This window comes from Nicotiana tabacum, chromosome 8 (genome assembly GCF_000715075.1).
Source record: "Nicotiana tabacum cultivar K326 chromosome 8, ASM71507v2, whole genome shotgun sequence".
In the NCBI taxonomy this organism is placed as follows: domain Eukaryota; kingdom Viridiplantae; phylum Streptophyta; class Magnoliopsida; order Solanales; family Solanaceae; genus Nicotiana; species Nicotiana tabacum.
Genome location: NC_134087.1, coordinates 2562781 through 2590151, shown reverse-complemented (window position 1 = coordinate 2590151; position 27371 = coordinate 2562781). Strand labels below are relative to the sequence as shown.

The window sequence follows — 27371 nt, the reverse complement described above, 5'->3', positions numbered from 1 at the left end:
TAATTAACATCAGTCCATGAAAAAGATTATTTGTAAATTATAAGGATTATGCTATTTTAAACAAGTAATGAGTAAGTTCATGAAGGTGAGAGGGGAAACAAGTCAAAGAAAATAAATTTTTGTCGAAGTTTGGCAATTTGGGATAAAATACGGTCCAAGTTATAATAACCCGATATTTATGGATTAGTACCATACAAGGTACCATATGACCATGATAGTAGGATGTATAAAGTGTATTAAAAATAAGTAAAATTTTAAGTAATTTAAGGTAATTCTTAATTGTGCAGATAATTGGTTAATTATCGGGTAACGGGATATTATCTAATTAGTTAATTAATTATTGGATAATAACAAAATTCCTACCCACCCCCACGTGGCAGAAAGCCACTAAATCAAACAATGACTCTTAGTCATTATTGATTAGGTGGCACTTAGTTAAAAGAAAAGCCTTAAAAGGCTACATAAATTTGACAAATTAAAAGATATGATTCTTCCAACAATTTGAAATAATTGTTTTAATGGTTTAATGGTTTCCAGCAAAAGCTCTTATGATTACATACATAAGAAGCTAACGTAAAAGACTTTAATGGTTTCATATGAAGTTAACGAAAAAGGGCAATCTGAAGCTCACTCCAACAAGAACGGACGCTAGTCTTGAAACAAAACAATTCCAAAAAGATTTCTTAGTACCGTAGCAACGTGAGATTTTGTGATTCTAAAGGAATACGGTGCAATTTTTCCCAAAAATATCATACCGATTTTTTTTCCTACTCCAGGTATGTTAAGGCTATCCCTTCTTTCTTTTGGCATGATCTGTACGACACAAACGAAACGTGCAAATGCACAATTTCCATGAATGACTCTATTCGTAAAAGTACTAGAGATGCTTATGTTCTTGATTCCTCATGTGTTATATTATTATATCATCTGTTCATGGGTCTCAGAAAATACGTAAGTTGATAAAGTTTATTTCATGATATTAATCAGAGGCATAATGGTCTTATGACACTCCGAAAGATTTTATTGACGTACTTCTCATGCATTGCATCATGTATATTGCCCATGAACAGATGGAGTTTTATATATATATATATATATATATGGGATATGTAAAAAGGTTATGGTGTTATATATGCACCACCACCTGATCAGCTGGTATAGGTTGATGATTTGCCCACAGTGGCCGAAGTGATATGATGAGATGCCCTCAGAGGCTTGATGATGTTATGAACTGTAACACCCTGTAAATTCGGCTTAGTTATGAATGAGTTAAAGGAGTAGTAAGGTTATATTTTGAACATGTGAAGTCCCATCGAGATGATTATGGGTGAAAATAGTTGTTTCAAAACCAAGATGGGAAGTGAGGTGCATAAGATTTGACAAAATCGACTAAGTTTGCAGAAGGTCTGTCTTCCAGCAGAGTGTAGTGAAAGTGTATAAGGAATTTGGGAAAATTCAAAGCATGAAAGTTGTAGGACATTAAAATAGCTTTCCATTGATATATTGTGAATCCCAAACGAAACTCTGTGCAAAATGTTATGCCCGTTTTACAGAATAGTGTGTAACCATCGCGGTCCTGCCGCGTTTTACCGCGACCGCGGTGGTCAGGCAGTGTCCCAGTGATTTACTGCAGTCGGGAACACGGTTGCGCCAACTGGGACGCAATGTCCAACTTGGGAAGTCATTTTAGCCCTATTTCGTCCCCCACAGCTCCAAAACATAAAAACTTGCTCTAGAAAGTAAAGCTCTCAAAAACCTAACTCCTTAAAGGTCCCTCCACCACCCAATGTAAGTTCTAATGGTGATTCTAACTTAATTTCAATTTTCCAGCATCTTATTAACATGGGTAAACCCTCCATATCATTAGATATTCGATTGTGACATCATTGTTGAGAGAAGAAAGCCTAGAACTCGAATTCAAAGGGTTTGAACCTCAAAAAGGTAATGTCTTCACCCTCTAATTGATTCTAGCATTGGTTTAATGATCATAAATCCTAGTTCATGAGATATGAGTTGTTGGGTTTGATAGGAAAGCATGAATGATTATATGGTTGGGGTGTTGATTGTTGATTATTAGTTAAGAGTGTTGTTTACCTTATGGGTGATGAAGAATAATATTGATTATAATTGTTTGAGACTTTAGAGTTTAACTAGGAACAAGAGAATAGGTTGTGGGGTGTAGAGACACCATTAATAAGGACTATGAAGCTTTATTCTCACCAAGTGTTTGATAGGATGCTTAAGTGACCAAAACATGAGCATCATAGCTAATATGGAATCCCTTTGACTTGTATTGCTATAGATTAAAATTGAGAGGGTTGACAAACGTTGTATTACGCTCAAGGGCAGGAAGTTAAGGTATGTAAGACTAACTCTTTATGTTTGGGAATGTCTATGATTCTCCCTACGTCCCATTCATTATGACCATTACTAGTTCCCTCCGAAACTAACTATGCCTTAGTTCCCTGAATAGTAGTAGAACTTCTATTCTCTAGATTGCATAGTTTCATAATAATTCAATATTCTATGAGTTTCAGTTATGATAAATCAACTTATTATGAGTACCCATCTCAGTCTAATCCTATTCACTATTCCAGTATCATGTAACCCAATATGGCTCATTATTTCAGTATCATGTACTGCAGTATGATTCTCAGTTCCTAATTTTTATATTCTTGAAAGTTGAACACCTATATTTGGGCCTGAGGCCTTAGTTTATGTTTTATGCATCTTTGGGCCTGAGGCCGCAATTATGTATACGTATACTTGGGCCCTGAGGCCGCAGTTATGTATACGTATACTTGGGCCCGAGGCCGCAGTTTGTGCACATATATATATTGGGCCTGAGGCCGCAGTTTAATATTCAGATAAACAGGTTGTTTATCATTCAGAAGAGGGAGTATTCATATCCTTACTTCCTTGTTCAGTTATCAGTTTATCAACTAGCAGTTCAGTTTCAGTATTTACAGTTCTTTTCTTCAGCTGTTTTACAGACTAGTGCAATTCAAATGTACTGACATCTCTTTTGCCCAGGGCCAGCATCTCGCGATGCAGGTAATGGTTTTCAGGTTGACGATTCTACTTGCTAGGACATCTCGTATCAGCTATTGGTGAGCCCCGGTCTTTCAGGGCCTTATCTCTCTTTTGTTTTAGTCATTATAGTATTTCAGTTAATAAGGTATACTGGGGACCTTGTCCCGGTAAACAGTACAGTGTTCTTTAGAGGCTTCGTAGACTATGACCCAGTCAGTCAAATATTAGCAAGCTTTCATGTGTTAGCCTGGTCGCTACTTGTTTATACTTGCAGACCTTTTAGTATTTTCCGCATCTATGATATTTCAGTCAGACTCTTTAGTAGATTATCATATTTTATATTTACCGCTAGCTCATAGTTATACCACATGTTGATCCATCCATACAATTGGTTCGCTCGGTCACATGCAGTTAGGCACCGAGTGCCGTGTTATGCCCAGACCATGGTTCGGGGCGTGACAAAGCTTGGTATCAGAGCCCTAGGTTCAAGAGTCCTAGGGAGTCTATGAAGCCGTGTCCAGTGGGGTCCCTTTTATTTGTGTGTGCGTGCCACACATGTAAATAGTTGACCACCAAGACATCTAGGATTGTTCCATTTCTTTCATACTTTAGATCGTGTAGTTAGAGCTATACTTTCAGGAATCTTTCTAACCCGTGCGAATTGTGTATTTCAGAAGAATGCCTACAAAATGAAAGTACACCAGTAGGGCCTCAGCTACTAGCCAGGGGGCCACAACTAACGCTGCTCAGGAGGAGGACACTCCGGCCCAGGGGGTTGCACCGGGCTCAGTGCCCAATGCTTCAGACATGGATGTCAGGGGAGCTATCCAGTTGCCTACCCAGATTGTTGCTACTCAGTCTCAAAGGCAGGGAACAAGTGATGTTCATGGTACGGGTAGTTCCAGGTCTAGGGAATTCCACAACATGAAACCTCCCATCTTCATAGGGTCCAAAAAGGATGAGGATCCGCAAAACTTCATTGATGAGGTTCAGAAGATATTTTGAGTGATGCATGCTACGGACACTGAGGCAACAGAGCTTGCTGCGTACCAGCTGAAGGATGTTGCCAACATTTGGTATGAAACATGGGAAGAGTCCCGAGGGGAGGATGCGGATCCTGCAACTTGGAAGGAGTTTGCAGAAGCGTTCCTTGAGCACTTTCTACCCATTAAGGTCTTGGAAGCTAAGGCTTTGGAGTTTGAGAGACTTAGACAGAATGATATGAGTGTGAATGAGTACTACTTCAAGTTCGTCTCTCTGGCCAAGTATGCTCCGGAAATGGTACGCGATATGAGGGCTAGAGTTAGGCAGTTTGTGTTGGGGCTTTCAGATGATTTGTTTGCTGATGCTAATATAGCTACTTAGAATAATGACATGACCATCACTAAGATGGTTGCCTTTGTTCAAGGGAATGAAGACAGGTTGAAGGAGGAAGAGCGGCTATGGAGAAAGAAGGAGAGGGAATTCAACAAGAGAGTTAAGTCTACAAGAAATTTCAACCATGGGGGATCTCAAATAGGAGGCAATCGCCAGTTTTTCAAGAAATCAAAATCAGAACTTGCTCCATCTTCAGCTAGTGCACCGGTTCAGAGGTCGAAGTTTAATAAGAAAAACCAGAATTTTAGAACAGCAGACTCACAGTCACAGGCTAGTGTGGGCTTCAGAGTCCCTGGTTACCCTATTTGCAACACGTGTGGTAAGAGGCACCTAGGGTTTATGTCATTTGGGCACAAATGGTTGCTTTGGGTGCGGTCAGTAGGGCCACTTCTTGAGGGATTGTCCATCGACAAAGCAGAACAATGGAGTCAATGTAGCTCAGTCCACTAATTCAGCAGCCCATCATAATTCTCAGGCTCAACAAGGGCGCGACGCGACAAAGTCTAATAATGAAGGCGGTGGACGAAATCGCTTGAATGCACTGGTAGACCGTCAGGATACAGAGACTCGTGGAGATGTTGTCACAAATATGCTAACAATATTCACTTTTGATGTCTATGCTCTTATAGATCCGGGATCCACCCTATCTTATGTAACCCTATATATTGCTAAGAAATTTGGGATAGAACCAGAAAAGTTGTGTGAACCCTTTGAAGTGTCCACTCCAATTGGAGAATCAGTTATAGCAAGGTGTATCTATAGGGGATGTCCAGTCAAAGTGTTTCATTGTCTTACTGTAGCAGACTTAGTAGAATTGGAGATGTTAGACTTCGATGTGATCATGGGCATGGATTGGTTAGAGTCATGTTATGCCACAGTGGGTTGTAGAACCAAAATAGTAAGTTTTGAATTTCCCGATGAACCAGTCTTAGAATGGAAGGGTGATGCAGTAACACCCAGGGGTAGGTTTATTTCCTATCTTAAAGCCAGAAAGATGATCTCCAAGGGATATATCTATCACCTGGTTCGAGTTAAGGATGCAGATGCTTAGATCCCCACTCTCCAATCGGTACCAATTGTATATAAGTTTCCAGAAGTGTTTATCGAAGATCTCCCTGGAGTCCCTCCCGATAGAGAGATTGATTTTGGAATTGATCTACTTCTAGGCACTAAGCCGATATCTATTCCGCCTTATAGAATGGCTCCAGCAGAGTTGAAAGAGTTAAAAGTCCAGTTGAAAGATCTTCTAGATAAGGGATTTATAAGGCCAAGTGTCTCACCTTGGGGCGCACCGGTCTTGTTTGTCTGAAAGAAGGATGAGTCTTTGCGTATGTGCATTGACTATCGTCAGTTGAATAAAGTCACCATCAGGAACAAGTACCCTCTCCCTGGAATAGATGATTTATTTGATCAACTTCAGGGTGTCCAGTGTTATTCCAAGATTAACCTCAGATCGGGATACCATCAGTTGAAGGTTAAGGAAGTTGATATTCCAAAAATAGCTTTTAGGACTCGATATGGGCATTTCAAATTTTTGGTAATGTCATTCGGTTTAACGAATGCACCAGTAGCTTTTATGGACCTTATGAATAGGGTCTTCAAGCCTTATCTTGATTTGTTTGTTATCGTGTTTATTGATGACATTTTGATTATTCCCATAGCGAGACTGACCATGCAGAACATCTCAGAATTGTGTTGCAGACACTACAAGATCACAACCTATATGCAAAATTTTCTAAGTGTAAATTCTAGTTAAAATCATTAGCGTTTTTGGGCGATGTCATCTCAGAGGAAGGCGTAAAGGTGGACTTTCAGAAAATAGAGGCAGTGAAGAATTGGACTAGACCTACCTCTGTATTCGAAATAAGAAGTTTCTTGGGTCTAGCAGGCTATTATAGGAGTTTTGTAGAGGGATTTTCTTCTATCTCATCCCCTTTGACTAGATTAACTCAGAAGAAAGTCAAGTTTCAATTATCGTACGCGTGCGAGAAATTTTTGAGGAGTTAAAGAAGAGGTTGACTTCAGCTCCAGTCCTGACACTACCGGAAGAAATTGAAGGGTTCGTTGTTTATTGTGATGCTTCAGGGGTTGGTTTTGGGTGTGTATTAATGCAGCATGGTAAAGTCATAGCCTACGCGTCGAGGCAACTCAAGGCTCATGAGACGAATTATCCGACTCATGATCTTGAATTAGCAGCTATAGTGTTTGCGCTTAAGATCTGGCGCCATTATTTGTATGGGGTACATGTTGACATTTTTACAGATCACAAAAGTCTTCAATACATCTTCAAACAAAGATAATTAAATCTACGTCAGAGGAGGTGGCTCGAATTACTTAAAGATTATGATATTGATATCCTCTATCATTCGGGGAAGGCAAATGTTGTAGCCGATGCTCTCAGTTGGCGTTCTATGGGAAGCTTAGGTCATGTTAAGGCAGACAAGAGAATATGATAAAAGAAGTCCATCGCCTAGCAAATCTAGGAGTTCGACTTTTGTACTCCGAAGATGGTGGCGTTGTTCTCCAGAACAGGGCTGAATCCTCCTTAGTAGCCGAAGTAAAAGAAAAACAGTTCAGTGATCCCTACTTATTGCAACTGAAGGAAGGAATTCACAAACACAAGACTATGGCTTTTGAACAAGGGGGAGATGATGGCACTTTGAGATACAGAGGCAGACTATGCGTTCTAGATGTAAATGGGCTCAGAGAGCGGATTATGTCAGAGGCCCACAATTCCAGGTATTCTATTCACCCAGGTTCCACAAAGATGTATCATGATCTTAAGGAGGTTTATTGGTGGAATGATATGAAAAAGAATATAGCAGATTTCGTGGCTAAGTGTCCAAATTGCCAGCAGGTGAAAGTCGAACACCAGAGGCCTGGCGGTTTAACTCAGAATATAGAAATTCCCATTTGGAAATGGGAGATGATAAACATGGACTTTATAACAGGTCTACCTCACTCGTTCCGGAAGCATGATTCGATTTGGGTGATTGTAGACCGACTTACCAAGTCAGCTCACTTCTTGCCAGTGAAGACTACAGATTCGGCCGAGGATTATGCCAAGCTGTATATCAAAGAAATTGTCCGATTACATGGGACTCCTTTGTCCATTATCTCAGATCGTGGTGCTCAGTTCACAACAAACTTTTGGAAATCCTTTCAGGAGGCATTGGGCACAAGGGTGAACCTTAGCACCGCCTTTCATCCTCAGACAGATGGCCAGGTGGAACATACCATTCAGACTCTTGAGGATATGTTGAGGGTGTGTGTTATTGATTTTAAAGGAAATTGGGACGATCATCTACCTCTCATTGAGTTTGCTTATAATAACAGCTATCACTCTAGTATCAAGATGGCACGGTACGAAGCTCTGTATGGGCGAAGGTGTAGATCACCAATTGGTTGGTTCAAAGTCGTAGAAGCGAAGTTGTTAGGACCCGATTTGGTCTATCAGGCTATGGAGAAAGTCAACTTGATACAAAGGTATTTGAAGACGACTCAAAGTTGCCAAAAATCCTATTTGGACGTGCGACATAGAGAATTAGAGTTCCAAGTTGATGATTGGGTGTTTCTGAAAGTATCGCCCATGAAAGGTGTTATGAGATTTGGGAAGAAGGGGAAACTCAGTCCTCGCTATATTGGTCCATATAGAATCCTGCGAAGGATCGAACAAATGGCTTATGAGTTAGAATTGCCACAAGAACTAGCTGCTGTACACCCAGTGTTTCATGTGTCCATGTTGAAGAAATTCATGGGAGACCCGTCACTTGTGGTTCCTAGTATTGAATATTCTTGACTTAGTATATTCTGATATTTGTGGTCTAATGGATATTGAATTGATGGGCGGTAACAAATATTTTGTTAATTTTATTGATTATGCTTCACATAAATTGTGGGTTTATATCTTTAAAACCAATGATCAGGTGTTTCAAGTTTTTCAGAAGTTTCATGCTCTGGTGGAAAATGAGACAGGTCGAAAGCTAAAGTGTCTCCAAAGTGACAATGGAGGTGAGTACAATTCAAGGGAATTTGAAGATTGTTGTTCAAGTCACGGGATCAGACACGAAAAGACAGTTCCTGGAATCCCACAGCATAATGGCGTAGCCGAGAGGATAAACCACACCATTGTTGAGAAGGTGAGAAGCATGCTCAGAATGGCTAAATTACCTAAGTCATTCTGGGGTGAAGTAGTTCAGACAGCCTGCTACCTGATCAATAGGAGTCCATCAGTTCCATTAGAGTGTGACATCCTAGAGAGAGTTTGGACCAACAAGGAGGTGTCCTACTCACATCTGAAGGTGTTCGGTTGCAGAACTTTTGCACATGTACTAAAGGATCAGAGAACAAAGCTGGATGATAAATCCATTCCCTAAATATTCATCGGATATGGAGATGAAGAGTTTGGATACAGATTGTGGGATCCTGTAAAGAAAAAGGTCATAAGAAGTAGAGATGTAATCTTCCGAGAAAGTGAAGTTGGAGTTGTAGATAATCAGTTAGAGAAGGCCAAGAATGGCATAATCCCTAACCTTGTTACTATTCTTTCTACTTCTAACAATCTCACAAGTGCAGAAAGTAGGGTCTACGAGGTTACCGAGCAAGGGGAGCAACCTGGTGAGGTTATTAAGCAGGAGGAGCAACTTGATGATGATGCCGAGAAAGTGGAGTACCCTACTCAGGAAGAAGAACAACCTCAACCTCTAAGGAGATCAAAAAGGCCAAGGGTAGAATCATGCAGGTACCATTCCACAGAGTATGTCGTCATCAATGATGAGGGGGAGCCAGAAAGTCTTAAGGAGGTGTTGTCCCATCCAGAAAAGAACCAGTGGATGAAAGCTATGTAAGAAGAGATAACATCTCTACAGAAAAATGGCACGTACAAGTTGGTTGAACTTCCAAAGGGTAAAAGACCACTCAAGTGGGTCTTTAAACTCAAGAAAGATGGAAGTGACAAGCTGGTCAGATACAAAACTCGATTGGTGGTTAAAAGCTTCGAACAAAAGAAAGGTATTGATTTTGATGAAAGTTTCTCACCCGTTGTCAAAATAACTTCTATTAATACAATCTTAAGCTTTGCAGCTAGCCTAGATCTTGAAGTGGAGCAGTTAGATGTGAAAACTGCATTTTTTCATGGAGAATTGGAAGAGGAGATTTATATGGAGCAGCCAGAAGGATTTGAAGTAGCTGGAAAGAAACACATGGTATGCAAATTGAATAAGAGTCTTTATGGGTTGAAGCAAGCACCAAGGTAGTGGTACATGAAGTTTGACTCATTCATGAAAAGTCAAACATACATAAAGACCTATTCTGATCCATGTGTAAACTTCAAAAGATTTTCTGATAACAACTTTATTATATTGTTATTGTATGTGGATGACATGTTGATTGTAGGACAAGACAAGGAGCTGATTGCAAAGTTGAAGAAAGATTTGTCCAAGTCATTTGATATGAAGGACTTGAGCCCAACACAACAAATTCTGGGGATGAAGATTGTTTGAGAGCGAACATGCAGAAAGTTATAGCTATCTCAAGAGAAGTACATTGAACGTGTGCTGGAAAGCTTCAACATGAAAAGTGCTAAGCCGGTCAGCACACATCTTGTCGATCATCTGAAGTTGACCCAGAAGATATGTACTACAACAGTGTAGGAGAAAGGGAACATGGCCAGAGTTCCTTATTCTTCAGCAGTCGGAAGCTTGATGTATGCAATGGTATGCACCAGACCTGATATTGCTCATGCAATTGGTGTTGTTAGCAGGTTCCTTGAAAATCATGGAAAAGAACATTGGGAAGCAGTCAAGTGGATATTCAGATACCTAAGAGGTACTGTAGGAGATTGCTTATGTTTTGGAGGATCTGATCCAATCTTGAAGGGCTACACGGATGCTGGTATGGCAGGTGATCTTGATTATCGTAAATCTACTACCGGACACCTGTTCACATTTTGAGGAGGAGCCATATCATGATAGTCGAAGTTGCAGAAGAGTGTCGCACTCTCTACAACTAAAGCAAAGTATATTGCCGCTACTGAAGCTGGCAAGAAGATGGTATGACTGAAACGGTTTCTTCAAGAACTTGGATTGCCCCAGAAGGAATATATAGTCTATTGCGACAGTCGAAGTGCAATAGACTAGAGCAAAAACACCATGTATCATGCAAGGACGAAGCATATCGACATGAGATATCACTGGATTTCGAGAAAAGATAGAGGATAGATATATGCAGGTTAAGAAGATCCATACAAGCGAGAATTCTTCGGATATGCTGACCAAAGTGGTACCAAGAGACAAGTTCGAGCTATGCAAAACTTGTTAGCATGCATTCAAACTAGAAACCCCGGTATTACCTCCTTCAAGTGAATGGGACTGGAGGGGGAGATTGTAGGGTCCATCCCATTTGTAATAGGCATGTGCCTATGATTACTTTGGCCCCAAGTTTGGAAATGAATGGAGGAGAATTGAAGCTCCTCCTGTAGCATTCTTGGAGGCTACGTGTTTTCTCCTATAAAAGGAGAGCTCTTTCACTTCTTTCAAACACACCAACAAAGAGAGAAAGAAAGAGTGAGGTATCACAGACAGGGTATAAGAAAATAGTCTGTGAAGAAACAGAGAGTGTGAGCGATATTATAGTGAGGTGAGAATATCAAAAGAGTGTTATTTCTTTTGAGTGTTGTAGTGGTCTTTGGAGTATTTTACTCGGGCCTACAAAGTGTAAAATTCCTTGCTATAGTGATATCAGTTGCTCCTCTCGGGGTCGTGATTTTTTCCCTTATTCAGAAGGATTTTCTACGTAAAAATCTTTGTGTCTTCGTTACTCTTTTATTCTTGTTGATTATCATATCTCGGTGCTACATTAGTATTCCACTTTTATTACCGTAAATATTATTTTTGTGGGGGATTTATTCCCAACAGTATTTTGCTGATTTATGTTTGTTTTGTTGTTAGCATTAGGAATGTCTTATTCTGACATAAGAATTGAGATTTATGTTGTCTGATTTATACAGTAAATGTCAGAAAAGAAATTTATAAGTTGCATTTTCAAAATGCAATTTAAATGTAACTAACCACAATTAAACGTAAATTATATTTCACATCATATTTTAATTTGTTTGAACTTTTTTGGATTACGAGGGTCAAGTTAATTTCGATGTGAATTAAACATAAATTATTTAAATTTTTTGAAATAAAATTATATATTAAAAACTATATAAAAATACTACAAGTCAGAATAACTAATAATTTAAAATATTTAAAAGTTATTTACAAAAAGAATAATCAATTTTTTTTTTGATTTCTCAATAAGTAATAGGTCATTTTTTTAAAGGTAAGGAGTATGTGTTTGCATATTTGGGCTGGTCAACAAATTTCTGAATAAAGTTCAGCTAGCAAAATCTTTGTTTTTTTAAAATTACAAATAAAGCCACATTTTGCAGCTAGATGTACTTCACGTGGCATAAAGGAAAATTTCAGCTCTAGTCTTATACGTAAAAATAACACGAGCTAACCAATTTTCGGACTGGTCATTGAAAAATAACCAGCATTTGTAAAGTCATCAAACATGAACTTCCAACATATTATGCTGGACCGCTATATTATACTGGAACTCCAGTAGAGTTCCAGTATAATATACTAGAGTTACAACATAATATACTGGAACTCTAGTATATTATACTAGAACTCCAGTATAGTTCCAGTATAATATACTGGAGTTCCAACATAATATACTGGAGTTACAATATAATATAGCGGTCCAGCATAATATGTTGGAAGTTCATGTTTGATGACTTTGCAAATGCTTATGCTGGAACTCTAATATATTATTCTGGAACTATACTAGAACTATATTGGAGTTCCAGTATAATATACTGGAGTTCCAGTATATTATGCTAGAATACTTTTTGGATTTTGAACAGTGTTTTCGTTCAGATTTATCTTTATATGAAAAGTGGCTAAATTTTGATTACTTTTGAAATTGTGGCTATTTTTCCATCACCACTTGTAAAACTAGCTATTTTTGAATTTCTCCCGTCTTATACTGTTGTGCATGTGTATGGTAAAAATAGCACGGGCTAGCCAATTTTCGGACTAGTCATTCAAAAAATAGCCAGCGTTTGCAAAGTCATTGAAAAAATAGCCACTATTTTGCTGCAACACGGAAAGTTCTAACATAATATACTGGAGATCAGTGCACCTATGTATGAACTTCCAACATATTATGCTGGACCGATATATTATACTGGAATTCTACTATATTATGCTAGAGTATTTGCCGGATTTTGAACAATGTTTTCATTCTGATTTATCTTTACATGAAAAGTGGCAAAATTTCGATTACTTTTGAAATTGTGACTATTTTTGAATGACCACTTGTAAATCTGGCTATTTTTGAATTTCTCCCATGTGTACGAGCCCGTTTGGACATAAGAGTTTTTTCACTTTTTTTTTCGAAATCAGTATTTGGTCATAAAATTTTTAATTTTAACTTGAAGATGAATTTTGAAAATTTTTAAAAACTCCAAAAAACTATTTTTCAAATTCTTCACTAAAATCACTCACAAAAATTTAAAAACAACCCCAAATTTTATTCATATCTAAACACAACTTTAATTTTTAACTTGAATTTCCCCCCACTTTTTCTTGGAAATTCTTATGTCCAAACGCCCTCTACGAGTTGCACAGCTAATTCAAATGGTGCTTCTTTCTGCAACTGCTAATGTATATTTCAATTTCTATACAAAAATGGAAATGCAGAATTACAGAAAGAGATCAAAGGTGAAGCAAAAGCTCAAACAAGGAAAAAAGAAGCTACTCCACACAGGGGCGTACGCAGAATTTTTTGTAAGCGGTGTCGAAATTTAGAGAGACGTACAAACGAAGAGATTACTTTAAATGAAATCACACTTTAGAAAAACACAATTCAAATATAGTAGTATAGTTCTCCCCCACGAACTTTTATTTTTATAAAATGTACTCATAATAGACTCAGTACAAATATTACCCAAAAAAAACTATATAAGGCAACAAAAATTTACACAATAGCTCATTATCCATTCGAATCCATAGGACGCTGCTTCTTTCAATAAATTTCCAGAAGAATACTAAAGAATATTAAGAATAAAGCTGTTTTCACCGTGGGAAGTCGAACGCCTCACCACAAGCAGAAACTGGATTACTTCACCAATGGGCCAAAGTAGTTGTTAACATCAAGTTGTGCCATGTATTATATTTAGACTATATTTCCTTTTGCAGATTATTTACATATATATTAATAAATAAACCTCCGCCCCTGACTCCACATATCTTCTTTTATTTATTTAATCAAAAGAAGAAAAATACCTTAATAACCTATGGCTAGACATATTTTTAGGTGTTCCCAATACTATGGATAACTCTATTATTTCTTGAATGATAATCTTGAATATTCAAAATATTAAGGTAAAAATAAAATCTTTTTCTTATTTTATGAAAAAATTTAATTTTTTCTTGATAATGAAAATAATGGCAAGTAATAAAACAGTTGAATTTTCTTTAAAAAAATCAAATTTTTTTTAAAGCCCAGAATCCATACCCACATTTTGGTACACCTTGACCAGCTTTCCTGCATTAATCCAACCTAGCATAGCAATCTACATACATATTTATTATAATTTCTTTGTTTTTCTGTATATCTGCATATGCTGGAATCTTGATTTTTGTGTTTGGCTGCAATGCTGGATTTCTGGTCTGGGTTTTTGAATTTCTAATGTACTAAATTTGGAAAGGATATATATGTCCTGAGGTCCTGGAAATTGGTTTTCATTTCTTTTTAATCTCTTATTCTTCTTTTGTTGTTGGCATTCTTGAAATTTTGGGTTCTTCTGAACAATTGTGATCTTGAGGCATATGTTTTAATTGGTAACATGGAAATAGAAAACTGGAAAATCAAGAATCTGTTATGAAATGTCAATTTGGTTAGCTGAATATGATACTACTGAAAGATATTGTGGAAAGCTCGAGTCTTTGGTGGCTGATTATTTGGGGCTTAAATGCATCTATTTAACAGAATATATTGTTGCAGACTTATGAGCTGCATTTGCTCAAAAGGTTCTTCTAAAGATGATTATGTTGTTGAACATGAAAAAGAAAAAGAAATACAGGTTGATAAATCTTCTGTACAGTTGGTTGCTCCATCAGTTAGAGAGGAGATTAAAGAAATAGTTAATCCTAAGATTGAAAAACCTATGAACTTAAAACACAATGTGACATCAGAAGTCAATGTTGTTTCTGATCCTGTAGTAGAAGTTGATGGTAATGGGAAAACTAGGAGTGCAAAGAGGCCTAAGGAAGGTCGTCTTAAGAGGCAATCGACGATGGATATTGGACTGCAACGATCAACGTCTCGTGTTGTAAGCATGCCTCATAGTGCAAAGGGAGAACTGAGCGCTGCAGGTTGGCCGTTATGGCTAAGTTCGGTGGCACAAGAAGCTATTCAAGGGTGGGTTCCTCGAAGTGCAGAATCATTTGAAAAATTGAACAAAGTCAGTTCTAAAGTATCTTTAAATTGCTCATTCTTCCATCAGATTTTTGCTACCTTTACTGCTTCTAAGTTTCATTGCACTGATTTTGTACTTTTCACATGGCACATGACTTTGGAATCTATAGTTTGTCCAATTTCCACTATCTAAGATATTATCCACCTAATAGATCTAACGTTTATTTTCCAATGCAGATTGGTCAAGGAACATATAGTAATGTTTACAAGGCCCGTGACCTTAAAACCAATAAAATTGTTGCAATGAAGAAAGTAAAATTTGTCAATATGGATCCGGAGAGTGTTCGCTTTATGGCAAGGGAGATTTTTATTTTGCGTAGATTGGACCATCCAAATGTCATGAAACTTGAGGCTTTGGTCACATCTAGGATTTCAGGCAGCTTATATCTCGTCTTTGAATACATGGAGCACGATCTTGCTGGCCTTGCAGCAGCACCTGGGATCAAATTCACTGAACCACAGGTACTTACTTCCTCTTTTGGTTTGAATGATGTTGGTGCAAGTTGAAAAATAAAAAATATAACGTAAAAAAGGAACATTCTAAATGGAGTTCTCCCCACCACCAGGCGCAATTTTGGTTGGTGCATTTTTGTTACTAAGTAGTGTCCATATTCTTTATATCCTTATGTTGCATGCTTTCAATTGTATTTCAGATAAAATGTTATGCACAGCAAATGCTTCGTGGACTCGAACACTGTCACAGTCGAGGTGTACTTCATCGAGACATCAAGGGTTCAAATCTTCTTATTGGTGATAATGGTGTTCTAAAGATTGGAGACTTTGGTCTGGCAACGACCTTTGAGCCCAACCAAAAGCAGCCATTAACAAGCCGTGTTGTAACTCTGTGGTATAGGGCTCCTGAGCTTTTGCTTGGTGCAACAGAATATGGAGTGGCCATTGATATGTGGAGTGCTGGCTGCATCCTTGCTGAATTATTTACTGGAAAGCCTATCATGCAGGGAAGAACAGAGGTACTCCTATTTCAGGGCTTTAATTCACTCCTTCCACTTCATAGGTAGAGCATAGGGATTACAACAGGCGATTACATTAACTATCTGCAAGCAATGTAGAACTATCAATCCCCTAGCGATTTTGTAACATTTGTTCATCTTATGACGAATTAGCACCTGTTTCTTCATGCATTTACTAACTGAGAGAGTTGAAACAATTACTAGGTGGAGCAAATGCATAAGATTTTCAAACTTTGTGGTTCACCTTCTGAAGAGTATTGGAGGAAATCAAAACTTCCACATGCTACTAGTTTTAAGCCACAGAACCCATACAAGCGCTGTATAGCTGATACATTCAAGGACCTTCCTCCGTCAGCTTTGGCCCTTGTTGATGTCCTACTGTCAATAGAACCAGAAAAGCGTGGCACTGCTTCGTCTGCACTCAACAGTGAGGTAATGTCAAACTTGCCTCTCCTTTGCCGAACTATGTCTTTGTTCTCAAAAGCAGTGGATGCCGCCAAATAGATTATCACTGATCTGCAGAAGCTAACTCTTTCAGCAGTATAGTGTGAAGAACTTAGGCAGCTTATATGATTCTTTGCTGTCATCTACGTTCCTCGTATCCTGATAGGGGGCTATTTTTCTGCATGCGTGTGAAGCGGTACCATTAGTTGACAAACCACTGGAAAGTGGAATTTTCTTATCTGATTTGAAGAGTCTAAAAAAGTATTTCCAAGTTTTGTCATTAAAACTGCTTTTAGTCTCAATCCGATCAATCCTTTTTGTCCAGCGAGGCCAATGCATCTATAATTAATTGGATATTTTCTGTTTACATATTCATAGGTGCAATTTCATTAGAAAATTTGTTTCCACTTGAGAATGTGGACAATCCTTCAGTGAAGAACTTAAGAGAGGATATTTTCATATAAACATAAAATCTGTTCAAATACGTCATTGTTTGTTTTGAAGCTATGCATTTTGCGATGACCTTATGTGGCTTGCCTTTCTTGTTTGATGTGAAATATCAAAGAGAAGTTTATCACAACTTCTGATCAACCCTTTTGTTAAGCATCTATATTTACATTCTATAGAAGAAATTTCATTAAAAAAACTATTCATATCCTCAAACTTGTCCTAGCACGACAATGTTTGTTCGTCAAGCTACACCATTTAGAATGACCTTATGTGGCCTGCCAGCCATTGATACAGATATGAGCAGATCCTTTGTTTTGTTTTTCATTTTTGGATATCATTGTTCTATCTATTAGAATAAGTTGCTGGTCTCCTACAAATTTCACTAACCATAAGAAATGCTTTACATCGTTCTTCTTTGTTTCACTTTTCAGTTCTTCAAAACAAAGCCCCTACCTTGTGATCCATATAGTTTACCAAAATATCCTCCAAGCAAGGAATATGATGCTAAGGTTCGAGATCACGAAGCAAGAAGGTATGCCATACTAGTTGCATATATTCATTTTTACTGCTCGGTTATGCTTCCAAATCCAACAATAATTTTACTTTGATCCCTCTCCTTCTTAATATTAGTACTGACCCCTCATTGCAGTTATATAATTGTACTACTTCCTTTAATCTTATGCTACTCAATTTTAATTTAAAGTTGTCGCTTATTTTTTCTCAATACTTTTATCTCTAGCTTTTTGTTAGAGATTAGTGACAGTAACAAAATAATGCAAACCTAATTTTGATGTCAATCTTCTTCATTAGAAATGGCTCTTTCTCGGGCTGCCTGGAGTATGAAATGACTAATTAGGAGTAATATATATTAATCAACTCTACCAACAGAAAGTGCAGAGAAAACAAGCCTTCAGTGGTTTAAGTACTGATTCCTACTCTGACCAAAATTAAGAGAGACATGCAACTTTGTACCCAAGCTTTGGCCTATATACTTTTTACTATCATGTTCTCCAAAGAAAGTGCAACTTTCTTATAACCAAACTTTGCAGTTCCTTCATATAGTCTCACAATTACATTATACCCCTTAATCCCAGGCGAAAGGCTAAGACCGTAAAAGGGCATGGAGGCGAATTAACAAAGAAGTCCCCGAGACAATCAAAGGAAGAACCGACAACAAAACTCAATGCTCACGGCCAGGTTTTATTTATTCTAATTATCCAATACTTTTACTGAATCTTTAGATTTTCTTGCTCAAGATCCCTGCTGTTGCACCAATGGCTAATGCAAATAATTGCAGGGACAGCCTAGAAAAAGCATCAGTGTGAAATACAATCCTCTAGAGGACAGTGGAACTGGTTTCCCTATAGAGCCACCAGTACTGAGATACAGGAACAGACTCGCTCATTCTAATTCAGTGATCCATCCTAATACAGCTGGTTACACGTGGTCAAACAAAGTAAAGGAGGATTCAAGTGCAATCACTGAACGAGCATATGCCGCTTCCCAACATGGTGTAGAGCTTCTAAGGCAGGGTTCTCACAAGCCTCGAGTTGCAGGAGAGTTTTCAAGCATTCGTACAAGGAGAGATGATAGGTCATCTTTTGGGGATTCCACGGTGAGATCCTAAGATCAACAAGTGCCTATTATATTAGCATGCTTTTAAACCCAGAGTTATTTGTTTCCTTACTGACTATTCAAACATCAGTCAACTGATCTAACAGACATAAACACACACGTGCTATAGGTCCCCAGGTCTAATAATCAAGTCGTCAAGCATCCGTTTAGACAGTTTAGCTAGGTGGTATCAGCTTAGGTTCTTTTAGAAGAAATTGAATCATTTCCCGTAGTTAAATAAAAAATATTAACTGATTCCACACAATACAAACACACACAGAGGTATAAGATGTCCTTAGGCCTACTGATTAAGTCGTCCAAGATCCACTTGCTGTTCATGAGCTGAAAAGTTAGCTTTGGATTATTTGAGCAGAAATTGATTTGATAACTAACTTCTTGTTTTTGCATGTGCTTTTTGGATAGTTTGAACATTTCCTCCTCTTTCTGAGCTTTCTTGAGTTTATCTTGCCACCATGTTTTAGGTTTATGTGCCAAAGAGAAGTAGAAGAATCCTATCTGGACTACTAGTACCAGCAGGGGGAAGTATGGAGGACATGTTAAAGGAACATGAGAGACAAATTCAAGAAGCAGTTAGGAAAGCGCGTCAAGACAAGACGAGGAGCAAAAACAACTGATTGCTCTTCTCTGGAGGAAGGATGTAATTCGGTTTTCTGCACATGAAATCCACATTTGTACAGGGCCTAAGAGGAGATACATCTATAATCTATTGTCCATTTCAGGAGTAAAGGTTCTTCCATTTTCTCCAAGGAAGAAGTTGTGAAACCTTGAAGTTAATGTTCATTATCGAGTAAGTGACATTTTATCTTTTAAGGTGGGAAATTTGCTTCGTATAGTTTGAAGAATTTGCTTGTTCCTAGTTACATGTCTCTGTTTACAATGTAAATCCATTTATTCTTTAATATCTAGAGAACTGAATCTCAGTAGTTTGTTCAGGATAGTGTTGTAGAGGGGAACTAATTCCTTTTTAATTTATTCAGAGGATGGATCAGAATTAGTATAGTTGAACCAATGTTGTCAGGCTACTCTTACTCTACTCAAAAGTTACAAGAAGCTATTTCTGTGCTGAAGAAAATCAGGCCAAGTTGAATTTTATAGAGGCTAAATACATAAGTTGCCACCTGACTTATAGCCCAAATCCCTGTTACACACTTTCTAGGAACGAATATTACTTTACACACCCAATCTTTCCAAAGTGTATCTAATGCACACCACTTTTCTTAGCTGGCGCGCGCGTATTTTACACAAAAAAGAGGCTAGTGAATGTAAAACTTTCGGGTCTAAACCATTATCTAAATGCCACATTTTTTTTTTTATTTAGCAATCCGCTAGGCAAACGCCTAGGGCTATTTTTTTTTATTAATTAAAAAAAGAAAATAACAGAAAATACAACAATTAGGAACAGTACAAATAAGGGGGACAATAGCACCGGTATTGTTACCTATATGCCTTGGCTATATAATCACTCCTCTGCGCCTCACATTGCGTTATGATGACAGCCTCATGTAGAGGATTCATGGTGTAGCTGCCGGCAATGTCTCACGAGGGCATATAATCTCATAGTCGTGTGGATATCTAAATGCCACATGTCCGGCCTTTGTTATTTTTTTCTTTTCTATTTTTAGTTATTTCATGAGCCAAATAATTTGGTCTTTTTTCCACACACCCCCACCCGTTTTCTTCTTCCCTTGGACACCTACTTTGTCATCTCCATTAATTATACTCTGAAATACAAAAATAGTTTTAGAGCTAGGTCCAAGTTTCAAATTAATTAGCCATCTCCTTCAAGTTTAAATATTTTTCGATCTGCTAAAAATAACTAGCAGATTATTTGGAGATGAAATAACTAAAAATAGAAAAGAAAAAAATAACAAAGGCTGGGACATGTGGCATTTAGATAATGGTTTAGACCCGAAAGTTTTACATTCACTTGCCTCTTTTTTGTGTAAAATACGCGCGCCAGCTAAGAAAAGTGGTGTGCATTAGATACACTTTGGAAAGGTTAGGTGTGTAAAGTAATATTCGTTCCTAGAAAGTGTGTAACAGGAATTTGGACCATAGGTCAAGTGACAACTTATGTATTTTGCCTATTATAAATAATGTCTGTACTACTTGCGTATCATCCTAGTCCTCTGATTTTACTCCTTATTATGTTTCATTTTATATAACACGATGAATGTTTTTACTCCTTATTATGTTTCATTTTATATAACACTATTTCATAATTGTTCAAAAAAGAATGACGCCTTTTTTTTATTAACTTAAAAATAATCTAACTTTAAAATTTTCATTTCACGCTCAATGACCCGATTTTATAGTCGCAAAAATGTCATAACAAGTTTAATATAAGTTTTAAAAGTTTTTCTTTTTTCTTCTTAAATACCATGACTAGTTAAACACCTTCACTTAAAATTAATGAAGAAAGTTACTATATTTTCCTTTATTTGTAATTTGCTAAATCATTCTTAATTAGCAAAGATCTTTTTTTTTTCCTTCAGATTTTCCTTCTCCTTGGCTGATCAATGGCCAGGAGTGGTTTAGAACTTCACATATTAGGATGGGTGATAACTGATAATAATCTATCCTTCTAAAGAAGGAACATGTTCTGCCTCGTTATATCAGTTGGTAACAATTTAGCTTAAACTTATAATTTTAGGAGAAGCTTTTATAACCACACAAATACTCTGGCCCATTTTTGACTTGTTTAGGACCACGAATTCTAAAAGTCTTCATTTTTTCTTAAATCCCGTGCCTAGTCAAACAGATTCACATAAATTGGAACGGAGGGAGTAACTTTTAAGTTAAAAGTCGTAAGCTAAAAGTAGCTTTTAACTTTTGGCTTATTTTTGTACTTTTTATGCCTAAAAGTAAATGCTTTAAGCACTTTTTATCATTGCCAAACACCACACAAATTTAAAAAATGCTTAAAAGCTACTAATTCCTGTTCACAATAAGTGACCAATTTGCTTTTTTAGTTTGATCCAAAATAAGTGTCTATTTGTATAATCAAGAAAGAATTCAATTTGTTTTTACCAAAATTACCCCTATGTACATATCCCTAAAAAGTTTTCTTACTCCTCACATTAAATTTTTGATTAAGGGTAGTTTTGTCATACTAGGTATTTTTTTTTTATAGAATTTAGTATTTTTTTAATGGGCGTGTCAAAAGCAAATTGGTCACTTATTATGAACCAGGGAGTAATAATCATTTAAAATAAGCCAATCGAAACACCCTCTAAGTTAGTTACACGATAAATTTTTTCTATTATAAATTATGAAACAATTTACCATCTCAATTATTTCATCACACAGAATTCAACCGGAATACCACATCTATTTGCCAGAGTAAATGTTTTGACATCTGCAACGGTAACAAACACTTTTTCCCTCTACTTTTACTCAGTTTTATTGTATTAGACCAAATATGCGCCACTTTAGCATACTATAGGGACTATTATTGCTCATCTCATAAAATATGGACTATTTCAGTCAACCTCCAAACTTAATGGACGATTTTAATTTTTTCTCTAATGACCCAGATTATAGTACTCAAGGTCAACTTTATAATGATATGATTCATGCTGGTGAGTAAACACATTCAAGTTCTATCTTTTCTTAAATTTAGATCTAGAATAAATTATCTTTATGTTGAGAATTCTTCTAAATTATTGCTTAAAACCAAGTCTTACCATAATTTTATTATTCAAGCACCACCAACAATTTATTAACTCTAAACCAGCCGTTGGCACCCACAAAAATTTTGCAAGTGAAAAACCATTTTTTGGTGGCTATTCCAAGTTAATTTAGTTTTCTTTTTTACATATCAGTGATGTGAGTGTTAAGTTCGGCAGAAATGTTTGTCCCACATCGGTGGAAAAAGAAGAGTTGGGGGGATTTTCCCCCTATAAAAGAAGACTTAATGTTTAGGATTTAAACACACCTCTCATTTGCCTTCTCATCTGTTTAAGGCATTTGTATCTTCTCTCTTTAGTATTATTTCACTTGTATTTTTGGAGTGGAATAAAATATTGGTTGTGTCCGAGGAGTAGGCAAAATTAGCTGAACCTCGTAAATTCTGGTGTTCCCTTTATTGTTGCTTTATTGTCTTATTTATTATTTGGTGGCTGTCATAAATTTTGGTATAGTAGTTGTGACTTATTCACACTATATACATTTGGCTTCCGCAACAATTGGTATTAGAGCCAAGGTACTGTCTTAGTATGCTCTGTGGTTGCAGCATAGTCTCATCTTCCACATCAGAAAAGATTTATCTTGGTAACTGTGTCAAGGTTCTGTCTTAGTATGCTCTGTGGTTGCAGCTTAGTCTGATCTTCCACACCAGAAAGGAAATAATCTTGATTTGTGTCGTCAGCTATTAAATAATATTTGTGTTAAAATGGGAGACAATAAACAAGAAGAATCTACATCAAGTGCCAATAATACGTCATCGTTGACATCTTCGCTTATGACAAGAATTGTGTCAAATGCGAAATTTGCGGTAGAAATTTTTGACGGACCAGGACATTTTGGGATGTGGCAAGGCGAGGTTCTAGATGTCCTTTTTCAACAAGGGCTAGATCTTGCCATTGAAGAAAAAAGACCAGATGTTATTGGAGAAGAAGATTGGAGAATTATCAACCGTGTTGCTTGCGGTACCATTCGATCCTACCTTGCTAGAGAGCAGAAATATCCATACACAAAGAAAACTTCTGCAAGTAAATTATGGAAAGCACTGGAGGATAAATTTTTGAAGAAAAACAGTCAAAATAAATTGTACATGAAGAAGAGACTGTTTCACTTCACCTATGTTCCTGGTACCACGATGAATGAACATATCACCAGTTTCAATAAGTTGGTCACAGATTTGCAAAATATGGATACAACTTATGATGATGGTGACTTGGCCTTGATGTTGTTGGCGTCACTTCCTGATGAGTACGAGCACCTTGAAACTACTCTACTCCATGAAAATGACGAAGTTTCTCTCAGAGAAGTTTGTTCGGCTTTGTACAGCTATGAACAAAGAAAGCGAGAAAAACAGAAGGGCGGAGAAGGAGAAGCACTGTTTGTGAGGGGTCGTCCTCAAAATCAAACGAGGTCAAAGAAGGGAAGATCCAAGTCAAGATCCAGACCCAGCAAAGATGAATGTGCCTTTTGTCGAGAAAAAAGGCACTGGAAGAAAGACTGTCAGAAGTTGAAGAATAAGGCCAAACATAATAATGGGAAGGCCATTATGGATTCAAATGTAACTGATTGTGATGATTCAGACTTCTCATTAGTTACAACAGAGTCATCAACATCATCAGACATATGGTTGATGGACTCGGCTTGCAGCTATCATATGTGTCCAACAGGGACTGGTTTGTGGAATTTCAAGAAGGAGAATATGGAGTCATCCACACAACGGATAACAGCCCTCTTACCTCATATGGCATTGGTTCAATACGATTAAGGAACCATGATGGAATGATCAGAACATTAACAGATGTTCGATTTGTACCGGATTTGAAGAAGAATCTCATCTCTGTAGGAGCCCTAGAATGAAAAGGGTTCAAAATCATTGCAGAAAATGGAGTGATGAGAGTATGATCCGGTACACTAGTGGTAATGAAGGCTAATCGGAAGAATAATAATATGTACCGCTATCGTGGCAGTACAGTTATTGGGACAACGACAGTGACATCCAGTGACGACAAAGAGGCAGAAGCAACCAAGCTATGGCACATGCGCTTGGGACATGCTGGAGGAAAATCCTTGAAAACTCTATCAGATCAACGATTGTTAAAGGAGTGAAGGCTTGCAACTTGGAGTTTTGTGCGCATTGTGTCAAAGGAAAACAGACAAGGGTTAAATTTGGTACAGCAATCCATAATACTAAAGGCATTTTGGATTATGTACACTCTGATGTTTGGGGTCCTTCCAAAACACCTTCATTGGGTGGGAAGCACTATTTTGTAACCTTTGTTGATGATTTTTCCTGAAGAGTGTGGGTGTATACAATGAAAAGCAAAGATGAAGTGCTGGGAATTTTTCTCAAATGGAAGACGATGGTGGAGAATCAAACAGGCAGGAGGATCAAGTGTATTCGCACAGACAATGGAGGTGAATACAAAATGATCATTTCAATAAGGTCTGTGAAAATGATGGCATCGTCCGACACTTCACTGTTAGACATACACCACAACAGAATGGAGTGACAGAACGTATGAACCGGACCTTGCTGGAGAAGGTACGATGTATGTTGTCCAATGCTGGCTTGGGCAAAGAATTTTGGGTTGAGGTAATTACATATGCATGTCACCTCATTAATCGTCTACCATCTGCTGCTATTGATGGAAAGACACCATTTGAAAAATGGTATGGAAAGCCTGCTGTAGATTATAACTCTTTACACGTGTTTGGCTCAACTGCATATTATCATGTGACGGAGTCAAAATTGGATCCAAGGGCAAAGAAGGCTATTTTTATGGGAATTACTTCTGGAGTCAAAGGATATCGCTTATGGTGTCCTATGACAAAGAAAGTAATATTCAGCAAGGATGTTACCTTTGATGAATCTGCTATGGTAAATAAGGTAACAGAAGATACCAAACAAAATGAAGGTGCTTCTAAGCAGGTGGAGTTTGAGGGAAAATTTATTTTTCCTACACAAGAAGCAGAGGAGGAAACAAATGAAGATTACCCTCTAGAAGGAGAGCCAGTAGAGGAGATTCCAACTCACGAACCTCAACAACAACTTGAATCAATAGCAACCAGCAGGCCAAAAAAAACAATAACGAAACCTGTTCGTCTCATAGAGACGGTTGCTTGTGCAACCTCAATTGTAGCTGATGATGTTCCTACCACTTATAAAGACGCTGTCCAAAGTTCAGAAGAAGATAAGTGGAGGATTTCCATGAATGATGAAATACAGTCCCTTCATCAGAATCATACATGGAGATTGGCCAATCTCCCGAAGGGAAAGAAAGCAATTGGGTGCAAATGAGTATTTGCAAAGAAGGAAGGATTTCCTAACCCAGTAGATGTTCGCTACAAAGCAAGATTGGTGGCCAAAGGATATGCTCAAAAGGAGGGAATTGATTACAAGGAAGTGTTTTCTCCAGTTGTAAAATATTTCTCCATTAGAATTATGTTGGCTTTGGTAGCACAATTGGATTTGGAACTAGTTCGGATGGATGTAAAAACTGCGTTTTTACATGGAAACTTGGAGGAGAAAATCTACATGACTCAGCCAGAAGGATTCAAAGTTGCTGGAGAAGAAAATATGGTGTGCAAACTTGAAAAATCGTTGTACGGATTGAAACAATCTTCTAGACAATGGTACAAGCGATTTGATGAGTTTATGTTGCGACAATGGTACAAGAGAAGCAAATACGATCATTGTGTGTATTTGCACATGCTTAAAGATGGTTCTTCTGTATATCTTCTCCTATATATTGATGATATGTTGATAGCTTCCAAGAATTCGGAAGATATTGATAAGTTGAAGATTCAACTAAAGAAGGAGTTCGAGATGAAGGATTTGGGTGAGGCAAAGAAAATTCTTGGCATGAAGATAATAAGAGATAAACGGTCAAAGAAACTCTGTTTATCTCAGAAAGAATATTTGAAAAGAGTACTACAACGTTTTGGCATAGATGAAAAGACTAAGCCAATTAGTACTCCACTTGCTCCCCATTTTAAGCTAAGTACTACTATGTCGCCAAAGGATGAAGCTGAACGAGAGTATATGTCAAATGTACCATACGCAAATGCTGTTGGTAGCTTGATGTATGCAATGGTCTGTACGTGACCTGACATTTCACAAGCTGTTGGAGTTATTAGCAGATATATGCATAATCCCGGAAAGGAGCATTGGCAAGCTGTGAAGTGGATTCTACGGTATATTCATAATACTGTAGATGTTGGGTTAGTTTTTGAGCAGGAAGTCAATAAGTCTGTAGTTGGATATTGTGATTCAGATTTTACGGGTGATCTGGACAAACGAAGATCAACTACTGGTTATGTGTTTACTTTTGCAAAGACACCAGTTAGTTGGAAGTCTACTTTGCAGTCAACAGTTGCTTTGTCTAAAACAGAGGCAGAGTATATGGCTATTACAGAGGCTGTGAAGGAGGCAATTTGGCTTCAAGGATTGCTAAAGGAGCTTGGTGTTGAACAAAAAGGTATCACAATTTTTTGTGATAGTCAAAGTGCTATTCAATTAGCGAAGAACCAAGTTTATCATGCAAGGACGAATCACATTGATGTTCGGTATCATTTCGTAAGAGAAATTATAGAAGAAGGTGGAGTCACGGTGAAGAAAATTCATACTACGGAGAATCCTGCTGATATGCTGACAAAGGTGGTGACTGCAGTCAAGTTTCAACATTGTTTGGATTTGATCAACATTGTTGAAAACTGAAGATTGAAGATGAAGACACAATCAAAATTTGTTATTGAGAGAAAATTGAAGATGTGGAATTTTGCCAAGGTGGAGATTTGTTAAGTTTGGCAGAAATGTTTGTCCCACATCGGTGGGAAAAGAAGAGTTGGAGGATTTTCCCCCTATAAAAGAAGGCTTAATGTTTAGGATTTAAACACACCTCTCATTTGCCTTCTCATATGTTTAAGGCATTTGTATCTTCTCTCTTTAGTATTATTTCACTTGTATTTTTTGGAGTGGAATAAAATATTGGTTGTGTCCGATGAGTAGGCAAAATTAGCCGAACCTCGTAAATTCTGGTGTTCCCTTTATTGTTGCTTTATTGTCTTATTTATTATTTGGTGACTGTCATAATTTTTGGTATAGTAATTGTGACTTATTCACACTATATACATTTGGCTTCCGCAACAGTGAGAAGTTCTTTATTAGCTGAAGCTGGACCGCCCCTTAAATTTGTCCGAATTTTTTATTTAGACATCTTAACTGAAAAATTATACCTATTGAAT

General features: G+C 37.5%; 1 protein-coding gene across 1 annotated transcript; it reads left to right on the top strand.

The window, feature by feature from the left end:
* The first annotated feature begins 13855 nt into the window (after positions 1 to 13855).
* LOC107804823 (putative serine/threonine-protein kinase At1g54610) lies at positions 13856 to 19442 on the top strand. Its single transcript, XM_016628758.2, has 8 exons — positions 13856 to 14929; positions 15121 to 15405; positions 15597 to 15914; positions 16119 to 16346; positions 17240 to 17340; positions 17903 to 18005; positions 18106 to 18423; positions 18905 to 19442. Exons 1-8 carry the CDS (start codon positions 14438 to 14440, stop codon positions 19055 to 19057), a joined length of 1998 nt encoding a protein of 665 aa, XP_016484244.2. The 5' UTR covers positions 13856 to 14437; the 3' UTR covers positions 19058 to 19442.
* The last annotated feature ends 7929 nt before the right edge of the window (positions 19443 to 27371 follow it).